A 27,711-nucleotide genomic window follows, 5' to 3' on the forward strand; every position below is an offset into this window, starting at 1 on the left:
ATTTGTTTTCTTGATTATTTTCTTTGAAGCTTAGGTTCACTAATAACGACGCTTGGCAATGTTTCTGACGCTGAAGATGTTTAGTACGGTTCGGCTGGCGCTTCTATGCACAGTGATCTCGTGAGAAGTTTTTGGACCCTGCGACGATGGTCGCTCCGAAGTTGGAGTTGAACCGTTGAGTGTACTATATATAACATTGATTTCGTTATTTGCTTCGGGAGCGGAGTACCGGCGAGTGCGCAAGATCACTACAGTCAGAAATCGGATCTCCCATACTCGCGCTTTCAACAGTATGGAGGTGTTCATGCAAGCAGAATTTGCGCTGTTTAATGTCATGGTCATTAAAACATTGCTTTTAGGGCGAACGCCTTAGATGCCTCATGAAACGCGCGAATTGACTGGAGGCCCGTGGCTTCGGCGCCAACACGAGTGAGGCAAAAATCCTGTGATGACATAACAAGGACGACGTAGATAGCTCAAATGTGTGACGTGTCAACGACGTCATGCTGACGTCGGATTACGTTACGTCATCTGATATTGTCATCATATGACATCGGCGCTTTGCACAGCCTCCGTGATCGGTCCACAGATCATGGAGGCAATGCAAGTCCAGGGGACGCGCAGGAAGCTTGCAACGCCTCCGATCTTGGAGGCGTTACAATTGTGTGATGACGTCATCGCGTTAAGTCACGTTCTTCGACGTCATCATGACGTCACAAGCTTTGGTCGTATGGTGATAAAGGGATTTTTCATATCCCTCCTGTTGACGTCGCCGACGCGGGACGCCGACGCCGCGGACACCGGCTGTCAATTTTTGCGTTTGCTGAGGCATCTAAGGTTTTCGCCAGAGCAGGTGCAGGGCCCCTAGAAGGCGAGTGTTAAATAAAGACAATACATCGTTCTGCTCGTCTGTGATAGTGGACATCCGGTCGGTTTACTTTAGAAAATCATTTTTCTGCTCAAATTCTCCGTGCCCTATACTTCCTAATCACAACATTTCTTCGAGCACATCCATGAGGGCCCCTTGCTATAGTAGAAGAGCTTTCTGCACGAGCACAGACATCGTGCACTATATGTGCATGACTAAGAAGCGCAAGGCACATTCGCTTAACACAGGGGCACGCATTATTTACATGCAGGAAGTAAGCGTGAACCTGGTAGCATGTACAAAAGCGGCAACACAGCGGTAAATGACACCATAGGCTGAGAGTCAGAGAACCGCAGACCACATAACGTGCCAGAAACACATACCGATAACCGCCGCAGCTGACGCGCGGCGGCACTAACCTGGGGTATCGAAATAAATCTTCCCCTCACAATATCACGGTAACATCCCAAGCTCGTGCTCTAAAGCGCGATAAATTACATAAACACAACACATCACGCTTGACAATTATAGCGTGACCTCTGCAAAATTTCACTCTGCCCAAGAGTTCGAAGCGCGAACCATAAAACTCTTTTTCAGCGAGACAAAACGAATTTTAAACTTTGTGCGCCTGAAAGGGCCCCATTGCACAACGAATAAAAAGTTTGTGTTAATGGTACGCTGTTTACAATACCAGCAATATTCAAGCGAAATACTTTCGTCACTCGCATAACACGGAGTAGTCGGTCGGGGTCCATTTGCTGCGTCTGTTGTTTCTAATGCAAAGGCGTCGTCGCTTCTTTTCCTTTGGAAACCTAAAAAAGCGGAAAGCCTGCGCGCTGCTGTTTGAGCAGTCAACCACCGCGCAACAACAGCCCATCGCACGCAACAAATTGACGCATGAATACGCGCGCGAAACCACAGGCGGCTTCGCGCACGCTTCGCAACCTACGCGCGCTCCTCAGTAATCGTGCGAACGCGGCGCGCCGACGCCTCGCCGTCGCTGCTCTGCCACACTCCGCACCGCGCCAGCCGCGCTACCGCCCGCGGCCGCCGGCGAGGAGAGCGGGTTTACGTCACGAGAAGAGGGAGGCGCTGGGGCGGGGCGCGAAGAGCGGCGAGATGAAAGCATCGCCAAACTCTCCCGAAGGGTATTGGCCTCGAGGCCCACCACTGGAAACGCCGACGCCACCGTCGGCGTGACGTACTTGGCAGGATCACGTGGTCTGAGCGGCCGCGTCGGCTGCTTGTGGCGCACTGCCGCGGGCTTTGAAAACGAGTTTCAAGTCCCACATGCGCTGCGGCCTGTTCAAATTCGGAAGTTTTCTCTCATTTTCTACTCAATTGAAACCATTGTAATAGAGTGGCTGCCTTCGAAGGCGACGAACATGGGGCTCTACCGCTCGGTGCCGCAGTGTCGCGCTTACGCAAAGGAGCCCAGTGTCAGTGTGCACTGGTAACCGCGGGACAAGAAACAGCGTGAAGCATGGGTTGCAAAGCTAAGAACCAGCAAGTAGCCATCCGCTACTAGTCTTGTGTGCAACAAGCACTTCCGCGACGAAGACTTTTGTTACTGCGTCGGGCCTGCGATGTTCGGTGAGTAGCAGACAGCGCGCACTGAGACGATGGCTCGCGCGCGCTTCCCGCCGGCAAATGATGCTTATCTGCCACAGGATGGTAAAAGCGCTACCTTTTACCACGTGCGATGCCATCTCAGAACCCTCCAATGCGATCCTCTTGATCGTCGGCCCCGTGCTCAGCGTCCACAAAATCGGCTGCAGATGCGCAAGTCATTGTTTAGATACGTTGAATTAAAAACGCACAGGGTCCCTTATGCTTTAGGTAAAGATGACTAGCAGGCGAAAGCCATCTTCTTCTTGTGAGTAGTTGTACCTGATTCTCCCGCGCCCCCCTCCAAAAGGGTTCTGCACCTAACGCGGTTTTGCAGGCCTCCGTGACCGATCACGAGGCAATGAAAGCGACCATTAGTGTGAATACGTCATCAAGTGATGAATTTAGATAATGACCGAATCTTGGCGATCTGTGACGTCATGATGACGTCATATGGTGAGATCACGTGAAATTTTTTGTATCACTCGTGTTGATGCCGCCGACGCGGGACGCCGACGGGCAACCTCATTTGATGAGGCATGCATCTTCATAAATTTTGCATTGCCTCCGACGGCACCGATCACAAAGTTGCCATGCGCACCGAAAAATTACTGGGGTACGCAAATAATTACTATCCTGTTGCGGCTGCTGGTTGCTGCAATACCTTCTATTTTATTCACCGCTATTTCAAGTTCATGTGGGTCCTAGTTCACAGCCGACGTTGCAGAACAAGTCCGACAAACGTTACTGTATTTTCTTTCTTTTCCTAACGCATGCTACTACTCTGGTCTCGTAGACTGGTTCTCCTTCCAGCAATCTCGAAGTGGTGAAGCTTTGGTCTATGAATTTGTTGATGACGCAGCGGCAAGTTCAGGAATAAACGGAACGATTTGTTTACTCACAAATGCGCTGAATAAAGAAACAGAAGCAGCGGCATTTGCCCGCTGAAAGACCGATCAATACGCAGTGCGAGACAACTTGCAAATGACATTGAAACGTACCCGAATTTAACCGAAAAAGAAGAAAAAACACACTCAATCGTCGGGACGGCAGATCACAAAGTTGCCATGGCACCGAAACCGCAGTGTAAGGAAATTGTTTTTGAACTACTCTGAAGCGTCCGCGCAACGTAGGTTTGTTTACTCACAAATTCTCATATTTTGCGGCCTAAAGTTCACAGCGCGGTGCCAAAACGCGCTCGTAGCAAAGCGAAACCATCAGTGCGAACATACATGCAGACGCTCATACATGCACAGGCACCGTCAGTCGTCGCGAACCCGTGCGATCGCTGGCTTGAGGCTTCTTTCTGTTATTCTCCGTTTGGTTATACAGGCAGTCTACTCTAACGAGATATTTCACACAGTTTGCACTCAGCGAGTGACTACATTTCACGCAAGAATCCGGCTTAGGGGTCTCCAACGCGGTGAGCGTGAAGCGGGTGCTCGGTTTTCTGCAAAGACACAGCGACTGTAGACTATCTTGTGCTTTCAGTTCGTCGAAAATGATTATTCTGACAGTAAAGAACACAGTTCATTTCTAAAGTACTTACAGAAATGCCCTGGAGGGCTTCCGCGAGATGTTTTCGTAGAGCGCCGACAGCAAAACCCATGGGGAGCGCGCCGGCGGTATCCTGCCTAGCACGCAATCGAGGCGCGTCCGATAGAGGGCGACTCCGTAACTCCTCGAGGCCAATATATGGCTCTGACGACGCTTGGCTAAGGTTGCCACCTCGCGGTGTGTTAAGGCATTGACAAAATTTAACTTCTGTTGAAAACGCGCCGAATGGGAGGGACGTGTAAGGTGCCAGTCACGGAGGCCACAGTAATGACGAATTACTTCACTTTATAGCTCCCAGAGGGCAACACCACCCCGCCTACCGCGAGAGTGGTAGATATAAAAGGCGCGTTTGTAAAGCCTCTAGAGTCTGTGACCGTGGTGCAGTAGATAGCGTGCCCAGCATCTGTTGTTGCATACCGAGCGGTCTTGGGTCGATGCCCGTTGACGGAGCTTTTTTCTTTGCCATCTGATCGTGTAAAATTTTTCGACGTCATTTTCGTGACGGAAATACGTCACTGAAGTTTTGGTGGACCCCGGCATAAAACACTTTCGTGTTAAAAAATGATTGCTTTACCTGACTTAGCGTCTTAAACGCCAAAGGACAGCGGACCTGAGGAGCGCAGCGTTGGAGGGCAAAGCAAAGCAAAGCTAGGACGCCATCACTAATTCACATCACCTGCGATCGGTGCAGCTGCACATTTTTTCCCACGCCCGACTCCGGCCTACCACCTGCGCCGCTGATCCTCATCTCCGTTCCTCAGCCCTTCCTTCACTCCACTTCACCGCCAGTATGTCTTTCGCCTCCTACTCGCCCTTCCTCTTCCACTCGCCTCCGCACTACTACGCCATACCCTCCCTCCTCCTCACCCCCACTTCCTTGCTTCCAACTCCCTTTTCCACCTCCTTGTTATATTATGCTACACATGGCTATGATTTGCTAGGAGCTTTCCTATTTCTGCGGCACGTACCCGCTTCGCAATGCTGCAAACATGGATTAGGAAAGTTCAAGCTCGACTTTAACAGCTCCGCTGCAAGGACATTCAGAAGTCCTTGCCCCTTGGGAAAATGAGGGCAAGGACTACTTTTCTTTCTTTCTTTCTTTCTTTCTTTCTTTCTTTCTTTCTTTCTTTCTTTCTTTCTTTCTTTCTTTCTTTCTTTCTTTCTTTATTTATTTATTTATTTCTCATTGCCCATTGCCCATTCCTGTTTCCTTACTCCATGCTGGGAACTCGGCCCCCATCCACGTGTTCAGTACGCTAAACTTCGGTTGCTACCTGCAGCGATGACGGTCATCCGTTCACATCTAGGCAACGATGAAATGTGGCAGCGGGAAATGGAAGGTTGCCTCGATAACCTAGATAAAATTGACGTGTCAGAAATGGCTGTTCGCGGAGAAGCCCCGAATCGAGACATCATCAAATAAGAGAAAACGGTAGATAAAAAAATCTTAGAAGCGCTTTGCACGAGTGGTGTCAAGCCTGAAGGAACAAAGGAGATGGGCGGCCTTCCTCGTTCTTGTTTACTTATCCCTTTCTTGCCAGTGCGCCGCTCTTTCATACCGACGCTGACGTCATAGCTTTAGCTCCGCCTACGCAGCTGTGCGGAGTGGGTTGAGAAGTAGAAGGCGGCCAGACGAAGTGTACGCGCATCCACGCACACACACGAGCGGTATCCCTAAGAAAAATATGAAGTGAATCGTAAGGTTATTCAGGGGCGGGAATTTTTCGCACGTTTTTGCGCAGTGTCCTGTAGTGAAGACAAAGTTCTGGAAATGTATTGATTAGCTATCGATTTGCTTTGTACGATGTTCTTTTATGCTTACCTGAGCAATGGTAAACTACCACAAATGTATTGGCTAATGATTAATTATCCATTACCTTATGGATTGGCCTACAATATGCTTTAGCACGCATGTCAAGGCATTTGTAAGCAATTTCCAGAAATTACGTATTTATCGATTATCAAATGGCTATCTATTTCAATCTTTGATTCTCTATCCTTCTGTCTTTATATCTCTTTCAGTTTTTCCCCTTTCTTTCTTTTTATTTCTCACTTCCCTTTCCCACCCCTTGGTATACTATACGATACAAAGCTATGTTTATGCTGCGCAAGCGTTCTGGGATAGCCCGAGGTTACGATGATCACCTCGGATCGAGTTGTGCGGGTTCTGACACGCCTCGGGAACAATTTTTTTGCGAAGAATTTCTCTCTTTCTCTTCTTTCTTTCTTTTTTCTATCTTCTTTTTCTCTCTTTCTCTCTGTACTTGTTCACCTTCCCATTATTGTTATTGCATCCACGCCGGACAAATCGGCGCATGGTGTTTTGGGAGCGAAGCAGAAGATCAAGAAGAGGACGCACATAGCATGTGCAGGTTGATGATGACGACATTTTCTGTTTCTGGATTACTACCAACGGCTGGCATGACCAGCTCCGCTGCTTAAATGCGCATGTGACCAGAACACCTACGAGAGAGAGAGAGAAAAAACATTTCTTTGTACACTTAAGAGTGATCTTCCTCGTAGGCTTATGTTGGAGCCCTTAGTTCAGGGCACGCGCCACTCCATGTGCCCGCTGGACGAACCAACGCTGCTCCTGCGGCACCGCCCAGATCCTCATTTGTATTTGCGTGCCCGCGGCCAGTTTTTTCGCGTAAGGCGCCGCTTAAGGTGTTACATATGTTCCGAAGACAAGACTATGGGCCTCTGTCCGATGTCCTCACCACTACGCCGCGGGTGCATGCCTCGTAAGACTGAATAAAGCGCCTTCAAGAGTGTCCCTAGTGCAAGCAAGCGTATCCAATACGCTAGACACGTTTTCTAAACGCCGACAGAGTGTCGTGAAGCTACCGTCTGTCTATTCGCATTGACTCTCACGATGGACACCGGTCGATGTCTGGCGCAGTTTTATTACTTCGGTCGTTTAATAGTTAATTAAATTATTTATTTATTTATTTTGATAGCGGGGACTTATAGGAAAACAAAAGCCGATGGTTTCATAGTCGTCGGATTAATCCTACTGCAACATTTCGCGTCTTCAACATCTCATGCCATCTTTCAACAACTGAAACACTTGCCCTAAGATAATTAAAATCAATACTTTAAAGTTTGTTTCGTGATGATATCGAAGTACGAAACTGCACCAGAAATTGTGATTAATGTCTGCCTTTTAGGAAATTCCCAGGAACCAGTTGAACCGCGTTGGCTTTTCTTTCAGGAAATCCAGTGTGCTTAATGAATTCGCAACCTGGCATTGTATACGTCTGTATTGATGTGTGTTCCATATTTGTGTTCGTGCGTATGTGTTAATATGGATCATCTCAATCTATTAATATTCTAATAAGTAGGGTAGCGGCGCGCTTACGTCTGCACTCCTGCACGTGTGGCTAACTGTTATTTGATATATTTAATTAACCACCTACAGCGGACATGTTTATTCTAAACGCGAGTGAGGTGCCCCTCTTGCTGTAATCCGTAGCTCGGCGCAAGAAAAAAAGAAGAAAAGATTTCTTTCTCGGGAACCAGGTATGACACTTTGATAAAAGATACAAAGCTTTGCTGGAACGCTTAATGACGCATCATCGGCATAGCGTTTTAGACGAATATCAACGGCGTAGTACAGCGGGAAGCTACATGATTGAGTTGAGAAACTGTGGCGGTAGAACAGATTAAAGGCAAAGTATAGCGTTTCCAATTGAGTGGCTCCATTAGCAATCCCTAGCACTTCGCTGTCGTCAACAAACCTCCGATAGGCCTATTGTTAAGGTCAGCTACACACAGCTGTCCGATAGTTCAGTGTATAGTACTGTAAATCATTAGCGCTTCCTTCTAACTTCAGGCTTAGTTGCCGAGCACTGCCAGTGCAAGGAGAGTTGCATGCAGCCCTCGCATGGTACCGGATGTATTACTGTAAAAGTTTAAAGTCTTCTGTGCCAAGACACTTCAACTCAACCCATGGAAACTTCGCAGTTATCAGGAAATAACACGAGGCTTCAGCTGGATTCACTGGGGTCATCATCAGCCTGTCTACGCCCACTGCATGGCAAAGGCCTCTCCCATGTTCCGCCAACCAACCTGGTCCTGTGCTTTCTGCTGCCGCGTTATACCTGCAAACTTCTTAATCTCATCTACCCACCTAATTTTCTGTCTCCCCCTCACGCGTTTGCCATCTCTTGGGATCCAGTCAATTACCCTTAAAGGGACCGACAACCAACTTTGTGTGGTACCCGTTTTCTTGAGTGCATTGGGAAGCTTACTGGTCAGAGCTTCTAATCACGGAGTGGTAACGCGGAGAACGCCGTAAAACATTTGTAATCAGAGTTTTTCAATCTGCAGCGATTATGCAGTCTTAATATCACATGCTGCAAACAGTGAGAGGTGAGCGCGATAGCGATTATACGCCAGCAGTGGTGACAAGTTATGCCCTAAGTATGAAAAGGCAATGTTACGTTTGCAAAGCCCGCGGTGCCGCGACTACTGCTTTCTAGCCTATTAAATTATTTTACAATAGCTATAGCGTTTTTCTGGGGCTTCTTATAGAAGTACTTTGGCCGTACACAGTCGCTTCATCACATTTTAGTCAAGCCAGCCAAGCTAAGCCTTCGAAAACGAAACAAGTGGTGGGATACACCAGCAGTGCTAAGAAGTTGAAATACCTCCAGCCACAAATTCTTGGAGGAAACCAGACGTTTCGAGACCGGCTTGGTCTCTTCTTCAGGGGTGACTGTGCTGATCAGGGGGGCTTCGTCGCAGCTTGTTTTTGGCTCCGCCTTTCTCTTTCCCTCACGTTCCGGAGGCCGTGCACGTAGATCGGAGGCATTGTTCCGAGGGACCGGTTCACATTCGCAGGTGTGTTCTGGATGTGCCACGACTCGAGTAAGAGCCTCCTTCCCAGATTCCTTTCCGTTTCTATGATGGAAGCGCCCTCGAAGTCATTTTGTGGTCGTGCTTCTCGCAATGCTCTGCAAGGGCACCGCGTTGTATTTCCACTGCGTTGTATTTCCAAGATGGAACGTGAGGGAAAGAGAAAGGCGGAGCCAAAAACAAGCTGCGACGAAGCCCCCCTGATCAGCACAGTCACCCCTGAAGAAGAGATCAACTTCTTAATTCTTCCACCCAGCCAGACAGACTTCTGTCGAAATGTTTACATTTAACCAGCAGTGCTGTTCATGAAGTGGTAGCAATCCTCCACAGAACAGTAAGTCGATGGCATTTTGCGAGCAGCAGCGCAAACTCGCGTGCTACTCTTCAAAAGTCCGATACGGCGAGAGCAGACGAGAGTCGAGCTACGCGGGAAACGCCGCCGGACGTCGCGCGCATGCGCCGCAGCCTCCGTTTCACTGGAAGCCACGAAAGCAGCGCCACATCTCATGCTTTACTTCTTTTACCTTAGAAACAAACGGGAATTGACAATAACATACATATTCAAATTTTCAGCCCTCGTTCTGGTGCGTGTAAAAGCAATAGACTAGGTACAACAAAGTGCTTAAGACTGCATACGTCTGGTTCATGGCGCTCGCGCTAGGCTGCGCGACATGCCGGTTTTTGTTACTTTTAAACGCGATTTAAAAATATAAATCCTACTCAGATCGCGAAAAGTATTCTGGAATCTGTCATTATAATTGACGGCCTTTTCATTTCCACCAGGATCTAATCACCCGTTCTGGCCAGTTGTCGGTCCCTTTAATGACCACCGGTTATCCTGCCGACGTGCTACGTGCCCGGCCCATATCCATTTCTTCTTCTTGATTTCAACTATGATGTCCTTAACCCCCGTTTGTTCCCTGACCCACTCTGCTCTCTTCCTGTCTCTTATGGTTACACCTATCATTTTCCTTTCCATCGCTCGCTGCGTCGTCCTGAGTTTAAGTTGAACCCTCTTTGTAAGTCTCCAGGTTTCTGCTCCGTATGTAAGTACCGGTAAGATGCAGCTGTTATATACCTTCCTCTTGAGGGATAGTGGTAGATTACCATTCATGATTTGATAATGCTTGCCGAATGAGCCCCAACCCATCCTTATTCTTCTAGTTATTTCACTCTCATGGTTCGGCTCCGCGGTTACTACCTGTCCTAAGTAGACGTACTCCTTTACAACTTCCAGTGTCTCGCCACCTATCGCAAAGCGCTGTTCTCTGCCAAGATTGTTCCACATTACTTTAGTTTTATGCATATTAATTTTCAGACCTACTCTTCTAATTTCGGTATCCAGTTCAGTAATCATGAACTGTAATTCGTCTCCGCGTTACTCGTCAATGCAATGTCATCAGCGAATCGTAGGTTACTGAGATACTCTCCATTAACTCTTATCCCTAACTCTTCCCAATCTAGGGCCCTGAAAAGCTCCTGTAAACACGCGGTGAATAACATTGGAGAGATCGTGTCTCCCTGCCGTGCGCCCTTCTTTATTGGGATTCTGTCGCTTTCTTTATGGAGGACTATAGTGGCTGTGGATCCGCTGTAGATTTCTTCCATTATGTTTATATAGGCTTCGTCGATGCCTTGATTCCGCAGTGCCTGCATGACTGCTGATGTCTCCACCGAATCAAATGCCTTCTCGTAATCTATGAAGGCTATGTATAGGGGTTGGTTGTATTCCGCGCATTTCTCTATCACCTGATTGATAGTATGAATATGGTCTATTGTTGAGAATCCTGTGCGAAATCCTGCCTGGTCCCTTGGTTGATTTAACTCTAATGTCGTATTAATTCTGTTAGCAATTACTTTTGTAAATAGCTTGTAGACAACGGACAGTAAGCTTATGGGCCTGTAATTTTTCAGGTCCTTGAAGTCCCCTTTCTTATGGATTAAGATGATGTTGGCATTCTTCCAAGATTCTGGTATCCTCCCCGTCGAGAGGCACTTCGTATACAGGGTGGCCAGTTTCTCTAACATAATCTCTCCACCGTCTTTCAACAGGTCTGATGTTACCTGATCCTCACCAGGCTGCTTTGCCTCTTTGCATTCCCTTTAGGGCTTTCTTTACTTCTCCTGTCAATACTGGTGGGATGTCAGATTCCTCTGCGCTATTACTCCTGCTTACGTTATCATCCTGAATGCCTCGGCTGCTGTACAGATCTCTGTAGAACTCTTCCGCTACCTCAAGTATTCTATCCATATTGTTTGTGACCTTGCATTCCTTGTCCCTTAATGCATACATCTGATTTTTGCCTATGCACAGTTTTGTCTTCATAGCTTTGATGCTTCTTCCGTTCTTTAGAGCATGCTCACTTCTCTCCATATTATACTTTCTTATGTCGGCTACTTTACGCCTATTGATTAACTTCGAAAGCTCCGCCAGCTCTATTTTGTCTGTTGCATTTGGTATGTAGCAAAGCAATCAAATGATGACTATGACATCAAGGCAGCGGCTTATCATGTATGTGATTACGTAGTACATATCACATGCATGCCCTGAGCTACATTCATGTTCGTGGTGTATTCATGTAATGTCATGGCTTGTTTCGGAATAACAGACAGAGTCAACGAAATGATAAGAGCAGCAAAACGTGACCGGCTGTATAGATAGATAGATAGATAGATAGATAGACAGATAGATAGATAGATATAGATAGATAGATAGATAGATAGATAGATAGATAGATAGATAGATAGATAGATAGATAGATAGATAGATAGATAGATAGATAGATAGATAGATAGGTTCGGTCAAAATTCCTTTGTTTCGTAATAAAATGCTTCGCATTCAACAGAGCCACGCAGCAGTTATTGAACATGGAATTCAAACTTGATCTAACTACACCCAATTTAAAACTTCCTCGATCTAAAGAAGAAATTTCCATTCCTTGACAGGTACCCATAGGGTACAATATTGTCATCAATCCAAATTAAGCCAGCTGTCTTTGCATTAAACCTGATTCATGGGTATTTTTCCTGAAGAGTTTGAGAGGCGGGATACTTTTTATACAATTATGGCCCAAGGCGGTCTTCTTGGAGCGTGCGCTCTAACGCTAAAAACGTTAAAACATCTAATTGCACTAGTCACGACCCCAGCCTTATTGGAGGGCGCAGCTTTGGAGTTTCTGTAAGTGCTCCCGCAGGAACACTACTGTGGCTGCTTTCATTATCTCGTGGTTTTTGCGACAGGTGGATGTGTTCATCTCCTCGCCAGTTACTTGTTCGGCCTCCTCGTGCGATGACTGAATTAGTTCTCAACACGTTTGCATATCGGTAGTCTATCATAGCTTCACGCCTCGCCCGGAGACGGGATGCTCCATGTCGGGGCAGCCCTTCCGGACGTTGACGCGAACAGGCGTGGTTGACAGCACTACAGTGCCACGAAAGGTATTGTGGGCCATTACTGTACAATTTCTGCTATCGACTAACCAAATGATACCTTTCTCGATTTTACGAACTGTTCTAGCGTGGTCATCGCTTTTCTGAATTGGGTTTGAACTGTTGTCAAAAAAAATCGGTAGATTTTTTTGACAACAGTTCAGCGCACCATGAGCGTGGCACATGAGCGTGGCCGCCAGCGCGCCATGAGCGTGGCACATAAGTCATGCTGTGCCTGACATGCGTGTCATGATTTTCATGTTATCTCCTGTATTTGTGTTCGTCGTCAGACAGTCACGTCACGCGATACCAATTTTGGTGTATATCAAGCTGGCGAAACGGCCGCTAGCGCACCAGGAGCGTGGCACGTAAGTCATGCTGTGCATCGCATGCGCGTCATGCTTTTCATTTTAACTCGTGTTATTTATGTTCGTCACACAGTTACGTCGCGAGATACCTATTTTAGTGTATATCAGGGTAGCGAAACTGCCGCCAGCGCACAATGAGCGTGGCACGTAAGTCATGCTGTACATGACATGCGTATCATGATTTGCACGTTAGGACCCGTCATTTTCTTCGTAATACACTCTTGTCACGCCATACCAATTTTGGTATATATCAAACTAACGAAATGGCCTGAAGAACACCAAAACAGTGGAATGTAAATCATGTCGCTCATGACATGGATATCATGATTTTCATGTTATGACCTGTCATTTATGTTCGTCATAAACTCATGTTACGCCATACCAATTTTGGTGTACATCCTATCAACGAAACGGCCAGGAGAGCACAAAGTCCTAGGCGGCTAGATAGATAGATAGATAATAGATAGATAGATATAGATAGATAGATAGATAGATAGATAGATAGATAGATAGATAGATAGATAGATAGATAGATAGATAGATAGATAGATAGATAGATAGATAGGCAGATAGATACGCTCTAATTCGCAGAAGTTCGCTAAGAAATGCTTCGCATTTAAAAAAGGCTGCCAATCTGTGGCATAAACTCCCGTGAACCTGCGAGTCAACTACGCTTGTCTGAAATACTCAATGTCATGATGCACGTTGACGTAGCTTCCCGCTTGCTTGTCAATCCTCCCACTGTAGTTTCCAGCAGGCTCATCGGGACGGAAGAAATAAACGCTGGGAATATAAAACAAGTGCCTGTATCTCCGCTTGTAGTTGACGGATTCGAAACATTTTTCCGGAAAAAAGATGTGTGATTCAAAAGGCTCCTAGATTGTGGCCATCTGATGATTACTTGGCAAAGTATTGCAGCGGCCCTCTATTATTCGCTAATAATGTTCTCACTAATTTGCTTTTGGCACTAATAATTTCGGCATGAGTAATAGTTGAGCTTGCAACAATTATGCTGCAAGCTCATGTGTTCACCTTGCAATACGTCTTCGCTTCTTGCCCCTTTGTAACGTCCTCCCGTCAGCATTGCGTTGGTGCAGTTTTATAAAACATAAGTTAATAAACAAATTCGCAAATAAATACGAAGTGTGCGTTTGGATGTTACATCAGGGTTCGAGCCAACAGCTTGTCAACGTCGTGTATCAGGAATTGTGGGGTGATTATAACTACAATGCCCGAACATCTGCAATTGCGAAGACCATTTCTGTAGCTTGCAAGATCGGTTTCGGTTATGCGATGTGCCTCGGCGACGACACACACGCACGTGCTTGCCCTGCTGTGGGAAAATCAGGATTGGAAAGAGGGTGTAGTGATTGGGAGAGGAAAAGAAAGAATGAGATAGAGACGAGAAGAAGCAGACACATACAGTTGAAAAAAAAAGATAAAATACTGGAGCAGTTTCACTCAGTTAAGGTGGATGAACAGCTCAGCTGACGGGCGCACTCCCGTCTTTGCTTTCGTCCGCGTTATTCATAAGAGAGCTGCTGCTCAGACGTTCTCACTTGAAGAGAGTTTTAGCCCCGGGGCCTCGACGATGCTTGCGTATGCGAGGCCTTGAGTTCTTTTGTACTCTTTTTGGGGGCATCTGGCGAACAAAAACAAAAGAAGCGCACAAACGAACACAAGAACGCGGGAACCCGACGGCTAGAGCACTAAAGCTCTCTAATGAGGGGTCGACTTATGCTTCCCATACATTACCATGCCGACGCGTCACATAGACCCCGCATAGGCGATGAAACGCGTATGAAAGGCGTACCGCTGCCCTTGTTTTCTGCACAGCCTCCGGGATCAGCACACATTGAGGCATGCATGATCTCCACTCTTGACGTCATCGTGCGACGCCATGTAGTGACGTCATAATGACGTGATCAGGACTAACAAATTTTGATGATATGTGAGGTCATGCGTCATGATATGTGTTCACTGTGTATGTGATTGCTCTCTCGAAAGAGATCACGTGGTTTTTTTGTACGTGGACGGACTCGGACGGACGGCGCAGGTGTCCCACTGACAGCTCCACTGCAAGAAGCATTCAAAGGAAGGGCGTTCAAAATGCAGTCATACAGAAAGGACTGGGAATCTCAAGAAGCGCAGTATCGCTTGCGTGACCTTCTTCTGCGACATTAAAAAATATCGATGGCCTATAAAACTATTTTATCCACAGATAGGTCGGTCGGTACACTTGTAAAATGCCTGCAAGGGATAGTCTCTGCGCACTGTACTGCGGGTCGCATTTGAAGAATGCCTGATTTCACTCACGTGACCCAACCTTAGGAAGTCGTGTCCCATCGACGCTTCACCGAATAGACGCTACCCGTCTACGGAGACTATGGGGTTTTCGCTTACCAACGCCTATGCATTAAGCTTTGGGATGGCCAACACCACAGCGCGTGGCCATGAAGGCAATGGAGAAACAACTGATCACTCCGTATAGCGTGTATTCCATTTGGATATAACAGATATCTGTGCTCTAAGGTGAGTACCGGCGTCAATCGGCTACATAGGGTGCCCTTTGGGCGTCAGTGTAGTCGACGTGCCTGGTAAGCGCACGGTTAATCCCGTAGTCAGAGTGGGCGGGGGAGGGAGGGGAGGGCCGCCGGAGACCCTCCCCTTCCCCGCCTCCCCAAAATGTTCCGTCCTCAAATACGTACTTTACTCAAAATAGGCGCTTTCTTTAAATCGTGAAGGCCTTCAGCAAATGCTCCCTCCACCACGCCGAAAAAGTTTTTCGCCACAGACCTGCCCACGATACACGCACGTCTACTCAAAACGCACAAAGAAGTCGCTCGAACTCCCAACGCTTGATTCAAAGCAATAAAAAAAAATTCGGTATAGGCCACCAATCGCCTACTGCTTCGAATGACATCTACTCCCAGAATGAGAGGAATCTGCCTGTTTGTTGCTGTTGTTGTTGTAAATAATAATAATAATAATAATAATAATAATAATAATAATAATAATAATAATAATAATAATAATAATAATAATAATAATAATAATGTTATTATTATTATTATTATTATTATTATTATTATTATTATTATTATTATTATTATTATTACTTTGCTTAGAGGGCACACATATTCTATAAAGAGCGAGGGGCGGGGGGTAGGTAATGTTAGGGTTCTAATTATTACTTCTCATCATGATTCAAACGATAAAACACTTGGCTTGAAATAATAAAAATCAGTAACAAATAGTTTATGTTACAAAGATACCAAAGTAGCCACCTGCATCGTAATTCGTGTTTGACGTCTGCCTTTTAAAGAAATTCCCGTGAACAGGCTTAACCACGCGGATGTTGTAGCTTTGTTGTATCTTTTGTTTTGTGTATATTGGACGCGCTGCATGCACGGAATGCACGACTTGATATTGTTGTATACGACTGCACTGACTGCACACTGTTATGTGTATACTGTTGGGTTCAGAAAAATTGTTTCAATCTCTAAACTTTATATTTATGTAGAATAGCGGACGACGCACTTGTTTCTGCCCTCCTATATTTCGTCGGTGGCCGTGCGAATATATCTAATTTGCCGCCAGCAGCGGACATTGTGATTCTCAATGCCTGTGACGTCAGCCTGTTGGTGCAATGCATAGCTCTGTGCAAGAAAAAGGCAGGACAATTTTAATTTCGGGGGAATCTAGTGAGACACTTCGCTAAAGGACGCAATGTTCCGCAGGAAATGTTTTTCATTCGTCACCTGTGTCGCGTTTCAGGCAAATTCCGGAGTCGTAGTTATCGGGAAGCCGCATGACTGAGTTGAGAAATTATGCTGGTCGAGCAGGATAAAGATTAAGTATCACTTTCGAACTAATTGGCTCCAACGGCGGTCGGGCGGATGTGTGCTGCAATGCACCGATTGTTGAGGTCAGCTGAACATGGTTCTTACTAAACGGAGTTCTTAATACTGATTCACCTCTTATTTTAGATGCGGAGTATCTTATGGCGAGTTCAATCCGGTGGTGGTGGTGGTGTGCGGCGTGACCACCCTTACTGCGAATGCGCATACCCTCTTCACTTCCCGTCTCCTCTTCCCCCTCTCCACTTTCCCTCTCCCCTCCCCCTTTCCACTCCTCCTCTGAAACGCGGGCTAGACATGCCGAAATTCTCTCCTGCGCAACGCCGCGATGAGCACCAGCGCATGCGCGTCCCCTCCCCCTCTCTCTCCTCTCCTACGCTGCCCCCCCACTCTCGCACGCCTGCCGACCGCGATCCCCGCTCGCCCTGTGAGAATTAACGGCCAGGCTAGAGTGAAGACAAGACGCGCGTAGCGTTCCTCTTCGCGTTCCACGACGCGAGGTCGGTAGCATGCCCAAAGAACGCTAACGGAACGCGATCGCGCAAGTGCTCCGGCTTCGCATCGCCTCATGGTCCCCTTTAGCGGGAAATGGTGTAATTTTTTTTTTCATGTGAAAGCCGTGGATGCCTCATCAAGCGCGAAAATTGACGAGCGTCCCGCGACGCCAGTGTCAACAGGAGTGGTGCTAAAGGTTTTCATTACGTATTGACTGTATCATGACGTGACTCATCGCCACAATCTATGGCGGCATCACGACATCATGACGATGTCACGATGCGCAAAACCGTACGGTGGGAGGTAAAGTAACCCTCCCATTCAAGTTAGCGCGCCTTGAAGACCTGTGTAATACGAATTTCAGGAGAATATTGACTGCAATATCCTAGCACATTGAAATGCCGAGAGTATGAGGTTGCGTATGAGGTTGCGAACCACGTGCCTTACGCCAAGCCTGAATGCGCGGCAGAAGTAGAGGACTGATTTCGGAGCTCTTTTTTCTGCGTGCTGCACTGCGTCGGCGCATGATGGCGCGCGCGACTCTAAGGACAGGTGTATTAGCCACATGGAAGAAGGAAAGAAGTAAGGAGAGGGCGAGCAAAGCCCGAGCGCTGGGAGAGAAGTGTGGAGGAAGTGACGTTTTATCGGCCAATTGGATTAGGAACAATGGCGGCGTTGCGATGGTTACTTGGCGCGCCGTCTTTTGTAGCGGCGATGACATGTGCGCTTCCGTAGGTCTCGTACCCAACCGTGCCGAACAGTAGCCATTCTTCTGCCGCTTTGTTAGCTCAGCAGCGTTCTCTCGGTGGTTGTTATATGCAACAACGTTTATGGAACCTGTATGTAGCCACGGGGTCTGCACAGTGCGTAGAACGAGCGCTTATCCACGTACCGCAGAGCGGACGAAGCACATGAAAGATTTGAAGTGTTCAGTGAATTCATGCTCGAGCGCTATGACAGAACGTAACAACTGTGCACGTTGAACTCCGTGCAGGTCAGTGACGGTTGTGCAGTGTTCGTGCTTGTCACAGCGGACGAAACATTTAAGCCCGCATGATGAAATGGGGGCATCATATATATAATTTCGTGTTCTTCGCCACATTTCCCTGGTGCCTGGCCGGCCAAAACTGGTTCAATATCTAACAACGATTCATCAAGCCACGACCGAACTACGTATTTGAGTTTGGAACCTGCCGATGGTTTAGCCATGGATCTATATCTCGGAATGTACTACACGTATGTGAAGCGCGAGTTATGCCGGTCATTTCTTTATTACCGTGAGATTGCACGCATTTTATCGTATTGTCGCTTCTAGCTCGCAGGCTAGCTTAAATCCCAAACAGATGGAAACAAACGAGCAGCATGAAACTAATGCGTTTAAAAAAACCTATGCAAACTGGAGGCGCTTAGTCGTCGCAACAGTACCTTCGCTGGTCCGATATGGCATCTTTATTTTGATATAAGCTAAAAAAAACAAGACCTTACAGTTTAATTACACATGCTCATATCAACTTTGTTGTATCTTCACGTGGTCTGTGCGTGTGTGTGTGTGCGCGCGCACTTGTGACGCCTCAGCTGGCCCCCTGCACCACATCGGACTATTGCTACTACCACGTGTGCATCGTTTCTGTCTACACTGTGTTGCCTATAAATACGTTCTACACTTTTCAATAAACGTTCTTTTCATTCTCCTGACTACGTTGATACATTGCTGGTCCGGCGCTGCATAGTATGCGCACGCCATGGCTATGCTACAGTGGCGACGAAGATGTGCACAACCCATGCAGTGAAAGACGACCCTGAACCTGACACTACTAAAAACCGAGCAACCAAGGCGATCATGGCTCACCACCAGCTTCCGGACTTCGAAGAAGGCAAAGATAAGTGGACGCCATACCTTATTAAAGTCGAAGCATACTTCGAAGCGAATGCCACTGAAGACTCGACTAAGAAAAGAGCATTGCTGGTGGCTGCCTTAAGCACGCACACGATACAAGTAGTGGCAGGGAAGGTGGCTCCAGGCAAGCCGAATGCGCTGACTTATGAAGAAGTCGTGGCAGTGTTGAGTGAGCACTACGATCCCAAGCAACATGAAATCACAGAAAGTTACAAGTTTTTCAGTCGGTGTCAAGCGGTGTCAAGCCCATTAATGAATTTCTAGTCGACATTCGCCGAATCGCTGATAATTGCAATTTTGGCAGTGCTTTAAATCGCATGCTACAAGATCGCATTGTGTGTGGTGTCCGGTCAAAGGCACTGCAGAAGCAGCTACTTGCGAAGCAGGAATTAACATTAGAAGACGCTGAAGTGATGGTCCTCTCAGCTGAAGCTGCAGATAGTGGCGTGAAAAACATGAACGGATCGGCCTTGGCACCAGTGTTGAAAGTAGAAGCGTATCAGCAGAAAACACCGCAAGACGAGAGGCGGAGTGCTGCACGTCAAGAATGCTCAAGATGCCGTAGTGCAAAGCACAATGAGACCTGTTGCACCTGGTCTAACGCTCGCTGTTATCGCTGTGGAGGACGCGGTCACCTTGCAAGGAAATGCCGAAACCGGGGTGCTCGCGAGCAAGGAACTGCAAGGAGGGCACAAACCAACATTCTCACGGGGACGGAAGGTTCGACAGACGACGAACACGAAGCGGCGCACATCTGGACCTTGGCCTCGGAACGGAAGAGCTGTCTGGTACCACCCATTCGCCGGACGTTCTCTTGGTGTGGTGTGCAGCTTACCATGGAAGTCGATACTGGGTCGCCCGTTTGTGTCATCCCACGTCAACTGTACGAGAAGCACCGCGACCAATGGCCGAAACTGAGACCATCCAGTGTGAAATTTTCCTGCGACTCAGGACGACTGCCAGTGCTTGGGGAGCTTGCGCTCAGTGTTTCACATAAGGGAGCGACGGTGGAGTGCGCGCTGACCGAGTTAGATTGTGCGGGACCAAGCCTCTGCGGTCGAGATTTAATTCAGCTGCTGAACGTCGCTGGTGTTCCGGTGGTTTGCGTTGCAGGAGTCTCGGATCCCACAGAACAAACGGGCAAGTCTAGTGTGAACAGCATATTCAACGACTTCCACGACGTGTTTTCCGAGGAACTGGGGCTTATCACAGGCCCTCCGGTCAGTCTGCACCTAAATGAAGGCGCCGTACCTAAGTTCTGTAAGTCCAGACCCGTTCCATATGCGCTACGCGACCGCGTATCACATGAACTTGATCGGTTAGTTTCCTTGGGCGTGTTATCACCGGTGGCACACTCGGAATGGGCGTCACCTATAGTCGTAGTTCGTAAGAAAGACAGCGCAGTGAGAATCTGCGGTGATTTCAAGGCCACAGTGAACCCCGCATGCGCCACCGAACAATACCCCTTGCCCATCATTGAAGATATGTTTGCGCAACTACACGGTGGAGATTGTTTCAGCACTCTGGATTTACGGGACGCATACAATCAAGTGGCACTGGATGATTCTGCAAAGAAAATTTGCGTCATTAACACACCAAAAGGGGCTTTTTTGCTACAACCGACTGCCTTTCGGAATAGCCTCTGCACCCGCGATATTCCAAAGAAATATGGATGAGGTGCTAGCTGGTCTTGTGGGGGCACAAGCTTAACTTGACGACGTGCTCATTTCTGAAAAATCAAGCAACAGTGGCGAAAGGCTGAGAAACGTTTTGGAGCGTTTTCGAGAGAGAGGCGTAAAGTTGAGACACGATAAGTGCAAGCTGCGCAGCCCAGCAGTTACCGATCTCGGGCATCGCATCGATCGCGATGGGCTTCATCCGGCAGAGAAAAACCTCGACGCTATCATGCAGGCACAGAGCCCCCGTAACGCCACCGAACTGCGTTCTTTTTTGGGAATGATTACGTTTTACGCGAGGTTTCCGCCGAACATGTCTATCACACTTTTTCCTTTGTATCAGCTGCTGGAAAAGAATGCGCGCTGGCACTGGGAACAGTCCCAAGAACTTGCGTTTAAGGTTGCTAAGCAAAGCCTCAAAGCAGCCAAGGTTCTCGTCCATTTCGACCCTTTGAAGGAATTAAAACTTGAGTGCGACGCGTCTCCATACGGAGTGGGCGCGGTCTTGTTTCACACGATCGGTAACGCTCACAGGCCGATCTGGTTTCGCTCGCGTACGTTAACACAGGCAGAGCGCAGCTATTCACAGCTCGAGCGAGAGGCACTAGCACTGGTATTTGGCGTAACTAAATTCCGCGACTACCTTCTAGGTCGGGAATTTACCTTGGTGACTGACCACCAGCCGTTGCTGGGCCTGTTGAGGTCAGACAGGCAGACGCCCACCATGGCCGCTGCCCTGATACAACGGTGGGCGCTTCAGCTGGCGGCCTACCGGTACCAGCTGCAGTACGCCCCAGGACGACCGATGCTGAATGCGGATGCCCTAAGCCGACTGCCGCTGCAAACTACGGAAACTGAAGACGACGGTGAGCCACTCGAATATGTACTCTCGCTAAACCAGCTGAAAGGGGGTGCCGTGACAACGCGTGAGCTGAAGGCTTTCACCGCGTCAGATCCTGTCCTGGTAGAAGTCAAACGATACATACTACAGGGGTGGCCCAGACACGCAAATGAGCTGGCAAGGGACATACTGCCATTTTTTGACCGTAAGCTAGAGCTGTCCGTTGCACATGACCTTGTTTACCGGGGCAATAGGGTCACCAGCCGAAGCAAGAGTACAAGTGCTGCAGCTTTTATATGAGACTCACCAGGGTTCGCCGGCAATGAAATCTGTCGCGCGCTCTTTGTTTTGGTGGCCAGGCCTAGACAGAAATATTGAAGAGGTCTCTGCTCAGTGCCAGAATTATGTTCAAAATTTACCGATGCCAACCGCGGCGCCCGTTGTCAAGTGGCCTGAAACCGGCGAAAGGTGGTCCCGCATCCACATTGACTACGCGGGGCCGATCTGCGGCAAAACGATACTCGTCGTAGCTGACGTCCACACGAAATGGCTCGAAGCCGTATCTCTGTCACATGCTTCAACGGAAACCACCATTAACTGTTTGCGCGGCATTTTCAGCAGGTTTGGGATACCACGCACAATCGTTTCCGACAACGGGACTCAGTTTTCCAGCCATGATTTTGAGGAATTCGTGGCAAACAACATAGTGCACCTCCGATGTGCTCCTTACCACCCCCAGTCTAATGGTGCAGCGGAAAGGGCAGTGCGAACTATCAAAGATGGCCTTCGAAAAATGAGGAGAGGGAAGCTGGAGGAGTACCTGATACGCTTGCTGTTTAACAATCGGAGGACGCCGCAAAAGTGCGGTAAATCCCCAGCAGAGTTACTCTTAGGTTACCAAATACGCTCACGGTTGGACACATGTTTTCCTCCAGCCCTTACAGGATCAAAAGACGACCAAGAGGACTGGCTGCCGCTACCAGGAAGTGACGTATACGCCCGCAATTATGGTGCAGGCAGCAAATGGACGCCTGGCAATGTCAAGGCGACGTCTGGAGCGAGAATGGTGACCGTGGACACTTCGGACGGGGTCGTCCAACGGCATGTAAATCAGCTTCGCCCGCGACAGAACTCACGAAGTGCTCGCTGCCACCAGTTGCAGCGAGCAAGACCAAGCAACAGAATGATCGCCTCCGGCCGCGGGGAGCACGGAGGACTGCCTGTCTTCTGGCTTCCTCCCTAATGATGCTGGGTCTGCACAACGTGCATCACCAAAGATCACGGCGGTCCCGATAAATACCGGTGTCGCCCCACAAGCCCTCAGGCGTTCTACAAGAGAACGCAAGCCAGTACAACGCTTTCACTTCTAAGGGGGAAGGAATGTATCTTCACGTCGTCTGTGCGTGTGAGTGTGTGCGCGCGCACCTGTGACGCCTCAGCTGGCCGCCTACACCACATCGGACTATTGCTACTACCACGTGTGCATCGTTATCTGTCTACACTGTGTTGCCTATAAATACGTTCTACACTTTTCAATAAACGTTCTTTTCATTCTGCTGACTACGTTGATACATTGCTGGTCCGGCGCTGCTATGCGCACGCCATGGCTATGCTACAAAATTCTTTCAGCTCAAGAGGAAAATTTCCCCAATGGTATCGCGGTGACCCAGCGTGTTGATTTCCGTTCCGTTGGTTTCGGATCGTCACGACACACGCGTCGGGAATGCACGTGGTTTTCGAGCCGGAAAGAGAGACGTTCCTTCTACTGCGCTCTTCGCATGTAAACAAGAGTGGAGAATCTGCGCAGTCAATATGGCCGACTTCCGGCTTCACCGAGGCTTCATAGAGAATGACGTCAGGGCCCCTCTTCAGTTCTTTTATTCCTCCATGATTAGCCACCGATAGCGGACATTACGATTATCAATCCGAGAGTGGTCCCCCTCTAGCTGTAATCCATAGCTAAGGAAGAAGAAAGGAAGAAAAAAAATTCTCCATCTCCCACTAAAGGGAACCATGTGGGCATGCGAAGGAGCGTATGGGTCGACTTAAAGTTCCGTTCATCACGGGCACCTTGCCCGATGTTAACGCGTCCTTGCATGTGGAGCACACCATGAATTCACTGTAGTTGCTATTGCGGTTACTCGTCCCGAACTCTTGTTGGAGCATACCACGCGGGTTAATCGCGCGTCTGCAGAATCTCGTCGCCCAACGTCATCACGTGATTGCTGAGAGAGTGTAAGCGGGAGAGGCCACAGCGTCTTAGCCAGCCCCTTACACAGGCCCGAACGCGCGAGCGCGTGCCAGCACACGTGGTGAGTGAGTGAGTGAATAAACGTTTATTTGGTCCAGAAGAGGGCAAACGCGTAAGGGGAAGACAGAAAATTAGGTGGGTAGATGAGATTAAGAAGTTTGTAGGTATAACGTGGCAACAGAAAGCACAGGACCGGGTTGATTGGCGGAACATGGGAGAGGCCTTTGCCCTGCAGTGGGCGTAGACAGGCTGATGATGATGATGATGATGATGATGGTCCAGAAAAACGCGATTAATCGCGCACCCGGCTAATCCCACGACGGGACCGACAGGTGTAGCCTGCCGGCCCGATCACGGGCGCGCTGGGCGGCCAGGATCTGGTCCTCATAGACGGGACGTCGTAGGAGCGCGTCCCACTCTTCCTTGGTGAACTTCGGGCTCAGCGACTCGCACTCCCAGAGCATGTGAGATAAAGTAGCAGCCTAGTGACAGGCCTCGCAAGAACTATTCGGGTAAGTTCCCGAATATATGCTATTGAGACGCCGGATTTGGGTAGGAGTTAGTTGGCAGGAGTGTGAGCGTGGCCGCCTGCGGCCTGCTTAGCTTGGAATGTGGCGGTGGGAAGACCGTTCTCTCTAAGTAAAAGAATTTAGTAATTTCCTTGTGCGTGCTAGGAGCGTCCCAGTGTCCGGGGGAAAAGTCGCCCGGTCCTAGCGCAGCGCGGTCGGTAAAGGCACGCGCAGCCTCGTGGGCAGATTCGTTGAGGTTCAGAGGAACCCTTTCGTACGGCCCGACGTGGGCAGAGAACCAACAGATGGAGTGTGTGGAGCTGTCACTGTTTTTCGAGCCTTTGAGGATTTCAATTACCTGCTGGGCTACCCGGCCTTTCTGGAATGCCCTGACGGCCGCTTTCGAATCGTTATAAGCGTTGTCTCTCCGAGCGTCTTGCATGACGAGTGCAATGGCCACTTGCTCGGCCACTTCGGGGTCTGTCGTCCGAATCGAGGCACAGTTGATGACTTTGCCCAGCGCGTCCACGACGGCAAGCGCAAAAGCCTTGCTGTCTCGGTACGCGGCGGCGTCCACCAAGCTTGCTTCAATCTTATCATTGGTGATTTGCTTTAGCATCTTTGACGCTCTTGCCTTGCGACGACCTGCGTTGTGCACAGGATGGACCTTGCTGGGCAGCGGAGTGACGACGAGCTTCTCCCTTATTTCTCTGGGGATTTGGGTGTTGCTACCCAAGTTCTTGGTAGGGGTGAGTCCACTCTCCTCTAGAATCCGCCTACCGGCCGGCGTGGTGGAGAGCCGAGTTAACTGGGCCCGTTCCTGAGCCTCGGCAATTTCCTCCATGATGTTATGTATGCCTAGCCGGAGGAGGTCCTCGGTGTGGGTTCGGACAGGCAGCCCGAGTGCTCGCTTGACGATTTTTCTAATAAGGGCATTCAGATTGTCCCGCTCTGCTCTGAACCAGTTGTGCATGGCCACCGTGTAGGTGAAGTGCCACAGCTCAAAGGCGTCGATGAGCCGAAGCAGGTTGTCCTCCTTTATGCCTCGACGTCTGTTCGTGACCCTTCGAACGAGGCGAAAAGCGTTAGCGGTTTTTGAGATGATCTTGTTGCAACGCAGTGCCGTTGCCACCACGCGATTCGATGAACATACCCAGAACTCTGATGATGTCGACCTTGGGTATCGGGTCGCCGCTCCGAGTGAATAGGTGAATGTCACTTTCAGAGACCGGCTTCCAGCTCTTGGGTCTGCCCCATTTTTCTTTTTTGTAAAGCAGGAGCTTTAGATTTGGTCGGGGAGCACCTGAGTCCGGTGGGTAGCAGGTAGTCTTCCGAGACGTCTACGGCATCTTGCAGGGCACTTTGTACTTGGCCCTCACTACCGCCGGTGGAGCAGATCGTGATGTCATGATACCTTCGACTTGGGCCAGCTTCCTCAAGAGTCCGACGATGCAGATGTTGAAGAGAGTGGGCGAAATAACAGAGTCTTGCGGCGTACCCCGTAGGCCCAGGAGCACTTCGTCGGAGACGAAGTCACCAAATCGCAGCTTCGCTTTCCTTTCGGTCAGGAACGACCGAACGTAGGTATACAGTCTGAGGCCCAGTTCGAGGTCCGCGACAGAAGCCAGGATGTATGCATGGAGAGCGTTGTCAAACGCCTTCTCGAGGTCGAGTCCGAGAAAGGCCATGGTGTCCCTGATATGGAGGTCGATGATTTGATGTTTGATCAACTTCATGGCGTCCTGCGTCGGCAGTCCGGCTCGGAAGCCAATCATGTTGTGGCTATAGACGCTGTTGTCTTCGAGATATCTACTTATTCTGATGAGAACGACGTGCTCCGCCCCTATCCCGACGCAAGACGTCAGATAGATGGGACGGAGGTTATCAACATTCGGAGCCTTGCCTTGTTTGTGGATCAGGACGGTGTTGGTGTTCTTCGATTTTTCTGGGACACTGCCGTTTCTCCACCTCTCGTTGATCTTCTCGTTGACGTATTCAATCGAACGGTCGTCGAGATTCCGCAGCATCTTATTGGTGATGCCGTAGGGACGCGGCGCCGACTTGCTGTTGAGTGCAAAAATGGCTTGCCTGACTTCCGCCACGTTGAAGTCTTCGTCCAGCTCCGGACGGGCCGGGCCAATGTGCTCGGGAAACTGTACCTCCTCATCGCCGTGCTTTACGGGCAGATACTTCTCCAAGAGCTTGGCAACCATCTTGTCCCTGGAACAGGCTCTGGTAGCTTCGTGCAGGGCTCTGGCAAGCGTGTGTCTTCTATTGGATCTCTTGCAACCCTCGTCCAGGAGATGTTCGAGCAAGCGCCTGGCTTTGCCGTTGCGCGTCTGGCCATCGATCGAGTCGCAGACCTCGTCCCATTGCTGCTTGCACAGGGTCCGACAGTGATCTTCGATGGCCTTGTTGAGCTCTGAGATCTTTTTCCGCAGTCTTCGGTTGAACCTTTCTCCCTTACATCGGAGGAGCAGCGCCTGCTTGGACTCAGCCAGATGGGCTAGACTGCTATCCATCATCTCTACCTGCAGTTCGGTGACGATCTTCTTAGTGGACCTCTCCGCGTCACTCTTGATTCCCTCGCACCAGTCTTCCAGGTGTCTGGGAGCGGGTGCCCTTTCGTTGCCGCGGAGCTTGCGAAAGTGATCCCAATCTGTGACGGTACACTCTCTTGTTTTACATCGGGCGACGTCGAAGCGAGTCTCGAGCACGTAATGGTCGCTACCAAAATCCATTGCGGTGTTACTCCACTCGGCTGCGTCAACGTTCTTCACGAATGCCAGATCGGGGGTGATGTCCCTGGTCACTGAGTTGCCGATACGGGTCGGGAACGCCTTGCCCGTTATGAGCGTGAGGCCCATTTCGTTGACGTTCTGCCACAGACCCCGGCCCTTGCTCGTGTCGTAGGCGTAGCCCCATAATCCGTACGGGGCATTGAAGTCCCCGACGGCGAGAAGGGGATGGGTGCCGGTCAGGTCGACGGACTTATTGAGTATCGTCTTGAACTGCTGTCGGGAGTCCGTGGGATTACTGTAAACATTGAGTATAAACACGCTGTTTCTTAGCTGGTTGCGTTGTCGCGTGTTCAGCAGAAGTTCCAACATGACATATTCAACCGTGCAACTCACCAGCTTCAGATCGTGAGAGAAGTTCGTATGCTTTTTAATCACTAACGTGCATACTCCCCGACCGCCGGGCTGCTAGGAGACAGCCCGATAACCAGAAAGGGATGCGGCAGAAACGAGGGTTTCCTGTAATGTAATGTAATGTAACAAACCTGTGGTTTGTTACCTACTGATCTAAAGTATTGCTGCAACGGAGCCCTCTTGGTGGAGTACCCCCTGCAATTCCATTGCCCAATTCTGAAATTTTCTTTGAAACTATCCATGATTAGGCAGATAATAATAATAATAATAATAATAATAATAATAATAATAATAATAATAATAATAATAATAATGCCTTTTATTTCTTCAAATAAAGCAG

At 48.9% G+C, this 27,711-nt stretch overlaps 2 protein-coding genes across 2 annotated transcripts; one reads left to right on the forward strand and one right to left on the reverse strand.

The window, feature by feature from the left end:
- The first annotated feature begins 18,885 nt into the window (after positions 1–18,885).
- Positions 18,886–22,702, forward strand: LOC125760281 (uncharacterized). The gene is made up of 4 exons (XM_049420158.1): positions 18,886–19,205; positions 20,093–20,202; positions 21,293–21,412; positions 22,401–22,702. The coding sequence occupies exons 1-4, from the start codon at positions 18,886–18,888 to the stop codon at positions 22,700–22,702; spliced, it is 852 nt and encodes a 283-aa protein (XP_049276115.1).
- A 2,857-nt stretch (positions 22,703–25,559) lies between these two features.
- On the reverse strand, positions 25,560–27,329 carry LOC119406614 (uncharacterized). Its single transcript, XM_037673348.1, has one exon. The coding sequence runs from the start codon at positions 27,327–27,329 to the stop codon at positions 25,560–25,562; it is 1,770 nt and encodes a 589-aa protein (XP_037529276.1).
- Between the last annotated feature and the right edge of the window lie 382 nt (positions 27,330–27,711).

Source organism: Rhipicephalus sanguineus, chromosome 10, assembly GCF_013339695.2.
Source record: "Rhipicephalus sanguineus isolate Rsan-2018 chromosome 10, BIME_Rsan_1.4, whole genome shotgun sequence".
Taxonomy (NCBI): Eukaryota; Metazoa; Arthropoda; class Arachnida; order Ixodida; family Ixodidae; genus Rhipicephalus; species Rhipicephalus sanguineus.

Bases quoted from the DNA above. Each gene is read 5' to 3' on its own strand.
- LOC125760281 (XM_049420158.1), top strand. From the start codon at position 18,886: ATGGCTCACCACCAGCTTCCGGACTTCGAAGAAGGCAAAGATAAGTGG. The intron at 19,206-20,092 runs GTCGACATTCGC...GGGCAAGTCTAG, and splicing joins AGCCCATTAATGAATTTCTA to TGTGAACAGCATATTCAACG. The intron at 20,203-21,292 runs GTAAGTCCAGAC...CCTTGGTGACTG, and splicing joins AGGCGCCGTACCTAAGTTCT to ACCACCAGCCGTTGCTGGGC.
- LOC119406614 (XM_037673348.1), bottom strand. From the start codon at position 27,329: ATGTTGGAACTTCTGCTGAACACGCGACAACGCAACCAGCTAAGAAAC.